The following is a 13,185-nucleotide window of genomic DNA, read 5'->3' on the forward strand; positions in this document are numbered from 1 at the left end:
GGCAGTGTTTGACCCAGGCCTCTATCTCTCCGTCGATCCCCGGCCACCACACGTAACTCCTGGCAAGGGCCTTCATTCTTACTACCCCTGGGTGTGTCTCGTGTAGGGCTGTGAGGACCCTTTTGCGGAGGGGCTGGGGAACAACGACCCTGCTTCCCCATAACAGGCACCCCTTGTGGGCTGACAGTTCATGTTTGCGGGTTGTGTAGCCGGCGAATTCTGGCCCGGGGCTGCTGCTGGGCCATCCCCTCCACACCCAGTCCAGGACCCGGGAGATGACCCTATCTTTCTTGGAATGGTGTGCAACTTCTTGTGCCTGAATGGGGCGGTCGGGAAGCAGCTCCAGGCTCATAACCTCTTGTGCAGGTGCTGGGTCGGGGCCTGTTTCCGGTAGTGGTAGCCTGCTGAGGGCGTCCGCATGGCCCATCGCCTTCCCCGGGCAGTGAATCAGTGCATACTGGTAGCTGGCAAGGAAAATTGACCACCTGAGGATGCGAGGAGACAGCACTTGGGGGGTCTGCTTTTCGGGGGCAAACAAGCCTAGCAACGGCTTGTGGTCAGTCACCACGGTGAAGGGCCGCCCGTACAAGAAATCATGGAATTTTTTTACTCCCTTCACGATTGCCAGACCCTCCTTGTCGATTTGCGAGTAGTTCCGCTCGGTTGCGTTGAGTGTCTGGGAAAAGTATGCCACCGGTACCTGTCTTCCATCCGGGAGTTGGTGTCCCAGGACAGCGCCAATGCCATAGGGCGAGGCGTCGCATGCTAGCACCACCGGCAGCCTCTCGTTGAAGTGTGCCAAGACCGAGTTTGAGACAAGCAAGTCCTTGACTGCCTGGAATGCGGCCTCCTGGTGCTGGCCCCACACCCAAGGGGCCCGCTTGTCCAGGAGTCTGTGTAGGGGCTCCGCTACCGCCGCCTTGTGGGGAAGGAAGGAATGGTAAAAGTTCAATAGTCCCAAGAAGGCCTGAAGTTCAGTCTTGTTCTTGGGCTCTGGGGCATCACAAATGGCCCGTACCTTGTCCCCAGTCGGGTGGACCCCTTCTGCGTCCACCATAAATCCCAGAAAGTCCACCTGAGGCACTCCTAGTAGACATTTTTCCCGCTTCACCTTGAGACCTGCCATCTGGAAACGGTGCAGAACGGTGCGGAGACGGTCCTCAAACTCCTCTGGTGTGGGCCCGGCAATCAACACATCATCGAAGAAGGGGGTGACGCCAGGAATCCCTTTAAGGAGAGAGTCCATTAGATTCTGGAATATGCCTGGTGCCACGCTGACACTGAATTGCAGCCGCTTTACCCTGAACGCTCCTCTGTGCGTCACAATCGTCTGTGCCTCTGCTGTGGCCTCATCTACTGGCAGCTGTTGATATGCTTGGGCCAAGTCCAGCTTGCCAAAAATTTTCGACCCAGCCAGGGTGGCAAGGACATGGCTGACCACTGGCACTGGGTATGCATGGGCCGTGAGGGCCTTGTTTATGGTACATTTGTAGTCTGCGCAGATGCGGACCGAACCATTAGGCTTGACGGGTGTGACGATTGGGGTTTCCCAGGGGGCATTAGGCACCGGCTCCAGCACTCCTTGCTCCACGAGTCGGTCCAATTCCTCGTCTATACGGGGTTTCAGGGTGAATGGGACCCGGCGGGCCTTGAGCCTGACCGGTCGTACTGCGGGGTCAAGCTGTAGAGCAATGGGGGGCCCCGTATACTGTCCCAATTTCCCATCAAAACCCCCCGGAAATTCCTTGCATATGGCGTCCACGTCCACTTGTAAGCTCGTGTGGTTCACCCCGGTGACAGCTAGCCCCAGTGGTCCAAACCATGCCAATCCCAGTAAGCTAATGTAGGGGCCCTTGACCACAAGCAAGTCCAGTTGCCGCGTCCGGCCTCGGTATTGCACCCTGAAGGTCCCCACCCCCATTGTGGGGACCTTACGTTTCTGGAAGTCCCAGAGGGTGAATGGGGCCGGCCTGAGTTTGGGACCCCCAGTAGGACACAGTTTCCTTAAGGTCCTTGCCGAGATTATGGATAGAGTTGAACCCGTGTCAAGCTCCATGCGGCATGGGGCCCCCTCTATCTGTACCTCTACATAAATTTTCTCTACGTTGGGGTGGGGCAACTGGTATACCTGGAAGTCCGTGAGCTCCGTCGAGTTGCCTTGGTGTGTTGGGCCCCCGGACCTGGGGCTCTTGGATTGGTCATCTGATGCCTGGCGTCGGGTGGGCCGAGCCTGACACACCCGGGCGATGTGTCCCAATTTTCTGCACTGCCTGCATTCTGCGTTGCGGAAACAGCAGGTCCTCCTCTCGTGACTTTCTCCACAGCTTGCGCAGTTCCCTCCTTCTCGTCGAGGCAGCTGTGGTATGTGGGCTGCTTGAGTGCGCTGCTGTACTCGGTGACCTCCTCCCTGTTGGATCCTGAGTCGTCGGTGAGGTCTTCGTGGTGGACCCTCGGTTGGGACGGCTGGCTCGGCTGTGCCTCTTGCGTCGACCTCTCAGCAGCTTCCGTTGCCAGGGCCTCCTCCAGAGCGACCTGGAACGTTAGGTTCTTCTTAGCGTAGAGGCGTCGTTGCAGCTTCTCATCCTTCAGGCCACCGACGAGGCGGTCCCGAAGCATGTTCTCCAGCTCTGAGAAGTTGCAGAACCGGGCGGCTTGGCGGAGAGAGGTCACAAACCCAGTTATGGTTTCCCCAGGGGCTTGCCGCTTTGCGTAGAAGGCATTTCGACGAGCCACCACTGAGGGCTGTGGCAAAAAGTGCCCCTTCAGCTGTTCCATTATTGTTTTGTATGGAACAGTAGCAACGTCTTCAGGCACAAGGAGAGCCCGGGCGATTTCAAACATCTCCTCTCCGCAGACGCTGAAGAATATTGCCCTCTTCTTGGCGTCTTCTTCATCGGTGACCCCTTTGGCTTCTAGGAGGAAGGTGAAATGGGAGGCGTACGCTTCCCAGTCTCCAGATGCTGGGTTGAACGGCGAGAAGCTGCTGTTGGTTGCCATTCTGAGTTCCTTGTGTCCCGGAGCTGAAGCCTGGATACATGGTGCGAGGCAGTGGTGCGGCAGGTGGCGGTGCTGCGGTGCTGTGTGTGGCAGTCAGCTCAGCGGGATCCCACCTTCGTCGCCAGTGAAATATACTCAGAGTCGCAAAGTGATTTCATGCTCTTTATTCAGCTCATAGTGGTGAGGAGGAATGAATGAATGTCCCCTCAAGGTATCGGCTTTATATACATTATTTACACAATGGGCTGCACATGATTGGCTAATTCCGGAATTCTACTGTAAGCCAATCAGGTTGTGGATTCACTTCTATCTGGAGCATGATTGGGTGGTTCCTGCCAACCAATCATACTGCTGCCTTGTTCTAGGACCAATCAGACTGCTGCATTCTGAATCCTATTGTTCTTGGACCAATCAGACTGCTGCCTTTTGGATCCTATTGTTCTAGGACCAATCAGACTGCTGCAGTTTGGATCCTATTCAACTCAGTACATAACAGCGGACAAAACCAATACTGCATTCAATAGTCAAGAAGGCGGTTTCTGCATGTGCTGTAGAGGAAAGTGAGGGGCAGGTGGGGCTCTTTAACCTGGGAAGGTAACCCATCTAGAAGAAGGAAGACTCTGTTCCTAAACCTAGGCTAAGGAATAAACCCTAAGGCAGTTGGATGGCGCCTTGTTACTCCTCCTTTTGGCAACTCCTGCAGCCAAGATGGTGCCAAATGTGTTGCTCTGCTTTCCTTTGGACCACATCAGAAGAAGAAGAAGAGTTTGGATTTGATATCCCGCTTTATCACTACCCTAAGAAGTCTCAAAGCGGCTAACATTCTCCTTTCCCTTCCTCCCCCACAACAACCACTCTGTGAGGTGAGTGGGCCTGAGAGACTTCAGAGAAGTGTGACTGGCCCAAGGTCACCCAGCAGCTGCAGGTGGAGGAGCAGGGACACAAACCTGGTTCCCCAGATTATGAGTCTACCGCTCTCAACCACTACACCACACTGGCCCTCAGAGAGGTTGAGGGGCGGGTGTCCTACAGACACACTGCTGAGCCAGAGGGCATTGCAGGGGGTGCCACCACAATGACTTAGAATGGAAGCCAAGAGGCGGGGGGGCATCATATTTTGGTGTTGCACAGAGTGCCGCTGAAATTTGAAAGCCCCAAGTCTACTACTACATTTGGTTGGCCACTGTGAGAACAGGATGCTGGACTAGATGTGGCCCCTTTGGATCATCCCCAGGTCACATCTGCTTCACAGGCCACACCCCTTGCCAGCTGCTCTGTGTCTTTGAACTGGGATAGTGCCTCTGTCTTCCCTGGATGGAGAGGAGTGTGTCTGTGTGTGCGTAGAACAAGGTGAGAACAGGATGCTGGGTAGATGGGACCCTTTGGCCTGATCCAGCAGCCGGGCTCCTCCCGTGCATTCCCGCATGGCCAGGTGACACATGGCTGAGTCAGGCAACAGAGCAGACGACCACTGAATATTGAGAGGCTCAGGAGGAAGGGGCTGAGCCTGGCTGAGGAGATTTGCGCTGGGGTCCCCAGTTCAAGAATCATAGCTGACCCTCAAGCGGCTGGAGGGAGCGGCACAAGAGAGCGATGAGTGCAGGAAAATAGTTGTGGCAGCTTGCAGGACTCTGAGGGTTAAAATGCATGGATAATCTTTTTATCGCTCTCTCTCTCTTGTCTCTTCCCCCTTCTCCCTGGAGACCACAAGGGTTGAGTTTGAGTTACTGGTAAGCGGATCCTAGTTGAAGCAGGGATTCAGGGGCTCAGCAGGCGCTCCAGACGGACGAGGCTGACCCCACTACTGATGGGAGTGACGGCTGCCCAGATAGTGCCCCCCCAAGAGCCCCTGGCCACAGAGAACAGCCAGAGAGGGGGAGGAGAAAAAGGCTGGACTCCACGGAAAGAGAAAGGAGTTTGTGGACTCCTGCAATCGGGTTAGAAAGTGAGTGAATCATAAGTCGAGGGGAGGGTGGGAGAGAGGGGAAATGGAGAGCAGCCAGCGAGAGAAAATCCAAATTTGGAAGCGGCCTGCCTTGAGAGGCCAGGAGATCCAGAGAGGCAGTCAAGCGGAGGAAGAGGCAAAGCGTACGCAGGTGGAGAGGGGAACAGGGTCAGTGCAGCAAGAGGCAGGCGCCCGGCTCTCTCCCAAGGCAGCCCGAGCAACTTTGGAAGTCAGGGGAGCCCAAGGCAGAGGGGAGGCGAGCCTGGCAGGGGAGAGGCTGCCGCGGAGTCTGCTGGAGCGCAACGGGATGCCCCTCAATGGAGAGGCAAAGGCATCAGCGTCATCAGGGAAGCCTGTGCGCTACCTGGAGGTGCGCCTCAAGATCCACGACTACCGACACACTTGCAAGAAGCAGCTCTACAACCTCATCAGCTGCTTTGTCCGCCTCATCTCAGGCAACCTGTCGTCCGAAGGTAAGCCCAGGGGTCTGCCAGCAGCTTGAAGAGGCAGCTGAGGTCACCAGTTGGGCTTGCTCGGTGGTGGTAGTTACTTCCCTGGATGGTTCCGAGATGGGCTTAGAGAAGCAGATTAATTTTTGCGGAAGGCGTTTGAGCCCTCCTTGAGGCCTACGCTGTGGCCAGAGGGACCTCGCCCTCTAGGAAATCCTTTATGACAGCCTTTGCCAACCTGGCGCCCTGCAGATGCTTTGGACCACAGCTGCTATCAGCCGCAGGACTGTGTGGCTGATGGGAGTTCCCATCTGGAACACCTGGAGTGCAGCAGGTTGGTGCTGGATGCTGAAGTGCTGACTACAGACAGTTTCCACTCTGTGGCCCATCTTGTTTTCCTCTCTTTGCATACTTCCCCCTTAGCAGGTACTTGGACATTGTGGCTGCTGCTTCTTCCCGACCCCAGATGTGGAAACAGCCGGCACTTCCGAACCACATGTAATGTTACTTTTTTTAATGCGCCAGACCTTTGTTACCCACAAGAGAGGTTTCCGCAACAATAGTTGGCACTTCCAAAAGGAAAAAAATAAGTGGTGTGTTCTGGTGGTCACAGGGTGGTGTTTTTCAGGAAACTGGTAGATTTCCAGCTCAAGGGCTCAGCGCAGAGAGAGAGACTCTGTTTCGGAGAGAATAAGTCATCTCCGGTGAAAGTTTCGTGTTTCTTGCCTGGGTGTTGTACAGGCAGGAGTGTGTGCCGTTGAAGATCAAATGAAAGTGATGTTGCTAGGATGACAAGGTATAATGTTAATTAATCCTGGATGCTGGCCTTTGCTCAGATGTCTGCTGGTGGGATGAGTTCCTCATAAAGGAGAAGCCTGCTGGTTCACTCACATCCATGTTCCTCCCTTGAGCTCTGCACATGTGGCAGCTGTTTAGCCGGGGGACTGGAAGCAGAATGTGTGAACTGGCTCAACTGGAAAGAATTCTTCATTCGGTTTTCTTTTCTCCCCGCCTTCGGTATTTCAGTATCACACCCAGTGGCGTAGCGTGGGTTGTCAGCACCCGGGGCAAGGCAAGTAATTTGCACCCCCTAACCCGTGGATTTTAGAACTGCGAGTGCGAGCGCGCCCCCCCAGATGTTGCGCCCGGTGCGGCCGGCCCCCCCCTGCACCCCCCACGCTACGCCACTGATCACACCCACCAGAATATTATAGTCTCAAAAGACATAAGCTTCCATGCCCTTCAGTCTGCCTTTTGTGAGTTGAATCAGGTTGCACAGATTAATCAGCCACAGCTGTAATTGATTAATCTACTGGTGAAATTGCTCAAAGTTTGGAAAGAACCCTCTGGCCTTTTCACACTCTCTTCACACTGGCCTGGTCTCCTGCTGCCAGGGTGCCCATGCGTCTTGTTTTTCAGAATGCGGTCCTCTAATTGGAGGCCAATCCACTCCAAGTACGGCTTAAGTGGTTTCATCCAATGTGACAGAAGCCAACTTCCACTTGGGCAACAGAACGTCCACTTTCTTGCCTGCCCTGCCCCCTGCAGCCCCCAGATCTGCTCCAGAGAGTCCTCCACCCTTCGGAGCAAATCTGGAGGACATCCTGGGGGAAGGGGAAGTGTTGTTGCATGTGTGGAAATGTGTCCTGCTTGTGCACAGACACCATTGGATACAATCCAAAGACCCGTCTTGATTGAAGTTGTCGCTTCATCCTGCACAACAGGCTGAGCAGGAAGGCACAGGCATCACCTAGTCACAAACGATGTGAATCGGGGTCATCTTTTTAGATGATTTGTAAGCGGCACCTTACCTGCTACATTAGCATAAACGAAGTAGTGGGCTTCTGAAGTTGTCGTTGCTTCGTTGCATTATTTTTGTGTGGCAGCAATTCCACATCAGGGCTGGAGCACCCTTCTTCTGTTGGGGGGCAGGCTGCAGTCCCTGTGGCACTCCATCTCTCTCTCTCTCTTCCTCTTCCTCCCTACCCAGCGAGCCTGATGGGGAAGGGGCAGATCATTTTTACCAGAGGACCACCTGCAGGGTCCCCTATTCCTTCCAGCACTCCATCTGTTCTGTTCCCCCCTCCATTCCTCTCCCCACCCCACCCACTCCTCAAACACCTCTCCTTCCAGGCTCCGCTCAGCTGCATGAAGCTTGGCTAATTTCTCCATCTATATCTCTGCAGAGGTTTTATGCCAAAGTGGCACTCTAGTTCCTTCACACCGTATACATTCATCCCATTTAGAAGCTCTGGTAGTCCCAAAGCTGAGATGTCTTGAAGTTAGAGTAATTCATAGATAGTCAATGCAGTTCCTTCCAATGCAGTTCCTTCCAGATATTCATGGACTACAACTCCCATCATTCCTGACCATCCTGCTGGGTAGTAGATTGGCAGTCCCTGGAATTAGAGGATTTTGGATGGGCCTTGTAGTTCAGAAGAGCTGTTCAATAGAAGCAGCTTATGGATGGGAATTGCTTAATGATACCTATTTTGGGGGGTGGGGTGGACAGTTAGGAGTAAGTAGGGGTGGAGAGAATTCTGGTTCGCTCCACATTTGGAGTGAACCTTCCCATTTCACACACACCCAACCCATGAGTGGATTGGAATGTTCACCTGCGGATTAAGCTGCATAATTTGACTGACCCACACATGGGTGCGTGCTGTGCCCACAAGGCGGTCTGAGGGCTGCCGCTCTCTTCTTCCGAACATTTTGAGCATCTTAAGCTGCACAGAGCAGATCTGTTGCCACACAGTAAAATTGCTTTGAAAATGTTCCCAGGAAGCGACTGGATGTCATAATGTGCAGCCCCTTCCTGGGGAGTTGTACAGGAAAACTATATGGCTGCCCCCACGCATGTACTTACGGAAGTGGACATCATTTTTTCCATATGCTGCAAGGCTGGCAGGGACATTGTCCCTTCTCATGGATGCCAACTGACTGCACTTCCTCCTGGGCACCCACTTACGGTAGTTTCTCTCTCTTGTGACATGGGCAAAACCTGCCCTCCAGACCCAGCAAGGGATGAGATAGAAGCCATGGTGTCTGTGTAATGGAGTGTGCAGCGCACACACTCTACGGCATGGGTAGGCAGACTAAGGTCCGGATCTGGCCCAATCACCTTCCCAATCTGGCCTGCGGACGGTCCGGGAATCAGTGTGTTTTTACATGAGTAGAATATGTCCTTTTATTTAAAAGGCATCTCTGGGTTATTTGTGGGGCATAGGAATTTGTTCACCGCCCCCCCCCCCAATATAGTCTGCCCCCCCACATGGTCTGAGGGACAGTGGACCGGCCACCTGCTGAAAAAAGTTTTCTGACCCCTGCTCTATGGCACCAAGGGATTCAAGCAGAAGGGCTTTGCAGTCGTGCTCCAAGGAGCACCAGGGCAGCTGTCGGGCAGGTGGAGCTCTTGGCCTGGACTTTGCTGTGCAGCAGCAGCAGCAGCCCCTCCTAATGGCCGGGGGAGGCACTGCAGCTCATTTGCCCAGCCAATATAAACTTAGGGTGTTTTGAGTCTGTCCCTATTTTGCATGTGGGATTCAATCACATACTGCCCAATTAAGGTTGTGCAACAAGAGTTGGTTTGGAGTTCTTGCATTACACACCTGCTTCCCCCATGGACACACACACATTGAGATAAGGAAAGTGACATGAAATGCAGGGGTAGGTGTGGGACAGCAATTGCTGTGACACAATCTCATCTAACCTGCGGACAAAAAAGTGAGACTGAATGTTCAATATAAATAACGGATGTTGTCTAACCTCCTCACAAATTTGGGCAAGGTCCAATCTCCTTCTTCTCATGGCCATTCTGGAGGAGGAGGAAGAGGAGGGTGGAAGGGGTCATGGTGCAAGTTGGAGGCTCACTGAGGCTCATTTCTATTTGTTGCTTAGTCGTTTAGTCGTGTCTGACTCTTTGTGACCCCCTGGACCAGAGCACGCCAGGCATTCCTGCTTCACTGAGGCTCATTTCTATAGTGCTAAATTATGATTTTGCCTTGCATCCAGATTTTCACCCACAGCCTCCCTCTCTGGAATTTAGTCCTAACTTCAGTCACTCATTCCATTACTGATATAGTATTATAGCATTCCTCCCCCCCCCCAAAAAAAGATTATTTGCAATGGCTGGTTTGGCTGCCACTGGTAAATTTGTAATTAGAGGATTGTGTTCCTTTTGTGCCATACTGTCCAATGAACCAAACGAGATCACAGTTGGATTCAAAGACACACTGTCACTTAGTGATTTTTTCCCAGGATGCTTTCAGACAGAAGTGTAGTTGTACTGAGTTGTTGAAAACTTGCAAACAGGCCATTAGCAAGAGGAAGAGGGGTTGATTGTTAAGCCACCTTGGGAATTGTAGCTTCCTTAAAGGAGAACAGGGATCTCCTAACAACTCTCGGTGCCCTTAAGGAATGACAGTTCCCAAAATTTGGCAGGGCAGGTAAGAGATGGCTGTTTAAAGTGGTATGATACTTCTTTAAATGTATAGTACAGATGGGACCAATGGCATGCTGGAGGACACACCTGCAGAAAATCACCAGGCTGGAGAGACCCAACAGGCTGCTCACTTTCCCTCTGCTGGGAAATGTCCTGCAAGTCCATTGGGCTGAGGGACAGCATCTCTCCTGTGCTGCCTCTACTAACGTTTTCAGCCTGTGGTGGTTTGCAGGGAGCTGAGGGTGTGGATTGTTCTGACTCCCTGTGACTTTTCTGAGACAGGCTGAGCCTCTGCGCTGAACCTGTCCAACCACTGAGCTTGCCACTTTACATGTACGTATGAGGTCTTTGACAAATAGGTGTATAGATTTTGGACGCTGAGGCTTCAGATTTCACACAGCAGAACAAAAAAAGGGAAAGAAGGCAGTAGGGGAGATGGAAAGGTAAGAGAAGGTCAAATGCAGAGTAACTTTAGGAATCATTGATGTACGAGATAGTGTTGCTTTCAGTCCAGCTGAATCAACCTTTGCCAACCAGGTGCTGTCCAGATGTTTTGGACTAAAATGCCCATCAGCATGTGCTAATTGGGGCTGATGGGAGTTGTAGTCCAAAACACCTGGAGAGGACCAGGTCAGTGAAGGCTGAACTAGATGATATCATCAGGAAGGGACAGTTTTGTTTGGAATGAAGTTTGCTGTAAAAGCGCTTGAGCACGTCAGACCCTGAGTGATGCCAGAAGTGGCAGAATCCTGCTGCTGGCTACTCAGTGGAACTAGATTGTGTTGTGCCCAAATGCTCAGAAAATTCATTAAGAGCCCCGTAACAGAGAACAGATGCTGAAGCCTAGCAAAGGGGGGGGGGTGAGGAAGAGGTACTGTAAAAGTTATGGTTGGGGAACTTTCTTCAGCCTTGCATGCCCACGCATGCAACACCACTGGTAAGCAAGCGGATGAAATCTTGATATCGCTTCCCTCTCTGAAGAGCACAATGTGGAGTGCAGTAAAGTGATGAAATTCTTTGCAGAGGGTTTCATGGGGAAGAAAAAATACTTTTTTAAAAAGCTATCCAAAGCACCCTCTGTTTCACACCTAGGGTCTCTTGCACCAATTTAACCCTTGGTAGGTTAAGTTGAAGAAATGTAGCACAAGTTTCAACCTAACACTATTTAATTGATCTCTCCTTAAAATATTATTGTCTCTGGTCCATCTGAGATCTCCTGATGTGCTTTTGGTAGCCTCAAGATTGTTTCATCAATTGAAGTTTTCAAACTAATAAACTGATGGAAAGCTACCCCATGCTAGACCTGCAGCTTTGTCAGTCTGAAACTCCCTTGATCCTAGAAATAATCTCACTATTATACTGGCATTGAAATCTTTGATGTCTGTGTATTTGTCTACATTGTTATTGTTTTATGATGTGTGATGCTGAGGTGGTTCTGAAAAACCCGGATCAAGCTAGGACAGTAGCAAGGTCAGGGCTGTGCCTGTGCTGGTGTTCTGGTGGGAGGGTCAGTGCAATGATGCCACCCCAGCCTTGTCACTGTCCCATCATAACTCCGTTCAGGTAAGCAGCCGTGGTGCTGCTGTCATTGGGAGGGTGACATTGAAGTTCCCCACCACCCCACACGCCGCTACTGCACCCAAGCCATTCTCTGCATGATGGGGTTTCCAATCATAGCAGATCTTTGCGGTGCCAGTTATAGCGGCAGAGGACTCATCCGTCCGAGTTTCTGAGAGTAGCCACAGTGAGTTGGTTTCTCTGTCCTGCGTATGAACATAAGAATAGGCTGCCAGATCAAGCCAATGGCCCAATGGCAGTATCCTGCTCTCACAGTGGCCAACCTGATGCCTCTGTTGGGAAGACCGCAGTCTGGATTCACGCACAAAAACCCTCTCCCCTCCTGTGGCTTCCAGCAACTGGTATCCAAAAACATTTCTGCCTCCAGCCATGGCCACTGTGGCTGGTAGCCACTGCTAGCCTTGTTCTCCATGAAGTTGTCTAATCCTCTTTTTATATCACTGCCTCCTGTGGGGACAGAGTTCCATAGTTTAACTAGATGCTGCATGAAGAAATATTTTATATGTCCTGAATCTTCCCACATTCAGTTGCATTGGATGTCCAAGAGCTTTATTTTTATGAGAGAAGAAGAAAAACTTTTCTCTGTCCACTTTCTCCATACCATGAATGATTTTATATGGTTCTGTCATGTCACCTCGTACTCACTTTTGATCGTTTTGGTTGCCCTTTTCTAAACCTTTTTCAGCTCTGCAATATGTGAGCAGTGTCTTTTTTCTAGGAAAATTGTGTTGTTACCCACCAGTGGCTCCTGCCCCACCATGACCACCACAAGTCCGCTGATCCCTCTTTTGGGGTGTGGCAGCTCCCTCCCCACTGTCAATGCAGAGCTGGGATGCCGGGCGCTTGTCTGGCCAGAGCGTGAACTTGATCTCGTGCTCCCGGATTGAAATCTGGCCCTGCGTCAGCCTCTCCTGTACTGGCCAATGGCAGGCTGGCACAGAGGGCTGGGCTCTCCAGGAGCCAGAGGGAACATGCAGTCTTCCCTCAGGTCCACTCCTGGGGAACTTCAACAGCCGTGCCAGCCCCCAACTCCCAGCTCTTCTTTGTCAGATCAACCCACCCAACTACTCCTTTAATTTTGCATTTTACATAATAAATTGGTCTTGCTATGACTGTGGTGGTCGCCTTATTAGTGTGGCCGGGTAGGAATTTGCCTATCAGGCGAATTGGCTGTGCCCTGGAGGGTTTGCCTACCTCACAGCAGTCATCACAACTCTGGTGGTTTAGGCACTGGGTGACCTTAGTCTTGGTCGGGGGCCGGGGGTTGTACCTCATTCCCCCCCGAAATAGGGTATCCCATTAAAGGGATCCATGAAGGAGTTGCTTCTGTCCATATGCCCAGATGGGGGGCTTGGGCCTCAGTGCTCCTAGAGGCAGCAGTCCCTGTGGGGATCCCCCTATTTGATGTAAGCCCTAGGAATCCCCGCTGCCGGGGTGACCCTGATGTCATTTCCGGCAGATGGGCCGGAAATAAATGCTTACCCATTGCCTGTGCCAGACCACTTCATCTGCAGTCAATAAAGTTGTGGCCTGATTTGATCCCATTCAATGGTGGTGTGTCTTTTACTGGTTTTTTCTCTGAGTGGAGGAGGGGGGAGTGCGCAGTCCAGGCCTGCAAGGTGGCCAGGGCACATGCAGCTGGCAGCACAGCACAATGCGCAGCGGGGGAAGTGTGTCATGTGCCACACCACCCATTCTTGCGCTCCTTGGGGAGCAGGACTTGTGTGCTCCAGCCAGCCCTGGGGTGGGGGTGGCGCATGCCACAGCTCCCCAAG

At 52.3% G+C, this 13,185-nt stretch overlaps 1 protein-coding gene across 4 annotated transcripts in view; it reads left to right on the plus strand.

Annotated features, from left to right (window-relative positions):
* KCNIP3 (potassium voltage-gated channel interacting protein 3) overlaps positions 1–13,185 on the plus strand; it is a 118,687-nt gene that overhangs the window by 37,166 nt on the left and 68,336 nt on the right. For 2 of the 4 annotated variants that reach the window (XM_083629622.1, XM_083629623.1), the window contains exon 1: positions 4,971–5,415. The exons of the other annotated variants lie outside the window; for them this stretch is intronic. In XM_083629622.1, coding sequence (XP_083485748.1) covers positions 4,986–5,415 — 430 coding nt within the window. In that variant the 5' untranslated portion in view covers positions 4,971–4,985. Of the gene's footprint in view, positions 1–4,970; positions 5,416–13,185 lie in introns of those variants that run through there. 4 annotated transcript variants of the gene reach the window in all.

The sequence above is a fragment of the Podarcis filfolensis genome (assembly GCF_964270895.1).
Source record: "Podarcis filfolensis genome assembly, chromosome: 8".
Classification (NCBI taxonomy): Eukaryota; Metazoa; Chordata; class Lepidosauria; order Squamata; family Lacertidae; genus Podarcis; species Podarcis filfolensis.